Raw genomic sequence first — 2,329 nt, forward strand, 5'->3', positions numbered from 1 at the left:
TTTTTTAATAGACTTTATTCTTCTTTCCTTCCTTCCTTCCTTCCTTCCTTCCTTCCTTCCTTCCTTCCTTCCTTCCTTCCTTCCTTCCTTCCTTCCTTCTTCTTTCTTTCTTTCTTTCTTTCTTTCTTTCTTTCTTTCTTTCTTTCTTTCTTTCTTTCTTTCTTTCTTTCTTTCTTTCTTTCTTTCTTTCTTTCTTTCTTTTTCTTTCTTCCTTTCTTCCGTTCTTCCTTTCTTTCTTCCTTTCTTTCTTCCTTTCTTCCTTTCTTTCTCCTTCTTTCTTTCTTAGCAATTTCTGGTTCACAGCAGAACTGAGCAGAAAATACAGAGTTCACACGTAGCCCTCCCCACCCACACATACACACTCCCCTACCTTCAACATCCTTCATCAGTGTGGCATATTTGGTACAATCGATGAACCAACATGGACACATTATTATCAACCAAAGTCCATAGTTTACATTAGGGTTCACTCTTGATGTTGTACATTCTGTGGGTTTTGACAAATTCATAATGACATGTAGGGAAGGCTCATGTCTTAAACTCTCCCTTCCCTTGGCCATTTAGAGACTCAGTTTTGTCTTACACAACTCTCCCTGCTTACTGAGGTGATCACTCACACATTGAAAGATCTCCAGATATAATCTTTGTCACAGAGAAAAAGGCAGTACCCATGGGAACCAAACTGAGAGGGAAAGGATGGGAGACCCAAGCATGGGTACAAAGAGTATTGAGATGGGATGAGATAAACTGAAGAACTCCTGGGCCTCTGAGATTCTGTAAGTTATGATGTCAGAGAGTAGTGAGAGACTTCCAAGTTCTAAGCAATGGACTGAAAGTGGGGATGGGGAGGAGACAGTACTTTGGAATTGCTGGAAATATCACATTTTCAGTTTTTCTTGAGTGCCTGTGGTAACTGTCGACCTTCTCTCTGTAGGTTGCATATAGTGCTGGTGCCTATTAGGATACAGTGATGTGGGGAAAAAATGGACTGAGAGAGGTCCTTTCACCCAGGTCTACATTCCAGGGACACCTGGAATCTACCAGTGACCTTTCTGAAGGCTGCTTTCACATCCGTGTTTCTCAGGCTGTAGATCAGAGGGTTCAGCATGGGGATGACCACGGTGTAGACGACAGACACGACCTTGTCCTCCTCTAGGGATTTGCCTGAACCACTCCGCAGATACATGAAGATGAGGGTCCCAAAGAAAAGGGCCACGGCAGTGAGGTGGGAGGCACATGTGGAGAAAGTTTTGATCCTGCCACCTGAAGAGTTCACCCTCAAAATGGCCCTGATGATAAGGAGGTAGGAAATCAGGATGACCAAGGCATTGGCCAAAATCACAAAGTTGCCAATGAAGACAATGACAATCTCAGTGTTTGTTGTGTCACTGCAGGCCAGCTTCAGCAGGGGTGGGAGGTCACAGAAGAAGAAGTTGATCTGATTATCATCACAGAAGGACAGGGAGAAAGTACATGTGGTACGCAGGATGGCCCCTGATACCCCACAGACGTAGGCTCCCACCACTGAAGTCCAGCAGATTCTGGGATTCATGGCCACACTGTAGAGCAGTGGGTTGCTAATAGCGACATAGCGATCATAAGCCATCACTGCCAACAGGAAACACTCTGTACCTGCACAAATGGTGAAGAAAAAGAACTGGGCAGCACACTGGCCATAAGAGATGACTGTCTTGCCTGTGGCCAGTGTGGCCAGGATCTGAGGGGTGATGACTGAGGTGTAGCAGGCATCTAGCAGGGAGAGGTGGCTCAGAAAGAAGTACATTGGGGTGTGGAGTTGGGTATCCGCTTGGATCAGAATGATCATCCCCACATTTCCCAGAAGGGTCACTAGATAGAAACTCAGAAACACCAGGAAGAGGGGAATCTCCAACGTAGGACAGTCAGAAAAACCCATGAGGATGAACTCAGTGACGATGGTGAGATTGTTCTTGGCCATGGAGTCAACATAGGCTATTGATCTGAGGCTGAGAATGAAATAAACAAAAAAGTCCCAGAACTGATGGGCAGTTGTTTACTCTCTGAGGCGGGAAGTTAGGTTTATTTTTCTGGGCCAATGTACAGAGCTTGTCTGTGAGAAATCCTGTACCTGGCTGATCCTCCTCGCATATCCATGTTCTTCTGCATTTTTGGGCATTGAGCTGTGAGCTCGTGTTTCTAATTCAGATTAACTCTGGTTTATACCTGGAAACTTCCATGCAAATAAGAGACACATAGACTGTGAGATTTGAAAATAATGTAGGCAGCATCCGTTCTAGTCCCCACTGGGTGCTGGAGTCCCTTCTACTGCCCACCCTCCACGGGCTTGTCG

General features: G+C 45.4%; 1 protein-coding gene across 1 annotated transcript; it reads right to left on the reverse strand.

Moving 5' to 3' along the window:
- Positions 1-1,003: 1,003 nt before the first annotated feature.
- LOC102504432 (olfactory receptor 9I1) lies at positions 1,004-1,957 on the reverse strand. The gene has a single exon (XM_006172983.1). It carries the CDS (start codon positions 1,955-1,957, stop codon positions 1,004-1,006), a length of 954 nt encoding a protein of 317 aa, XP_006173045.1.
- Positions 1,958-2,329: the final 372 nt, after the last annotated feature.

The sequence above is a fragment of the Camelus ferus genome, chromosome 10 (assembly GCF_009834535.1).
Source record: "Camelus ferus isolate YT-003-E chromosome 10, BCGSAC_Cfer_1.0, whole genome shotgun sequence".
NCBI classification, from domain to species: Eukaryota; Metazoa; Chordata; class Mammalia; order Artiodactyla; family Camelidae; genus Camelus; species Camelus ferus.

What these genes read in the sequence shown, in the direction of transcription:
- LOC102504432 (XM_006172983.1), bottom strand. Translation starts at nt 1,957, where the DNA reads ATGGCCAAGAACAATCTCACCATCGTCACTGAGTTCATCCTCATGGGT.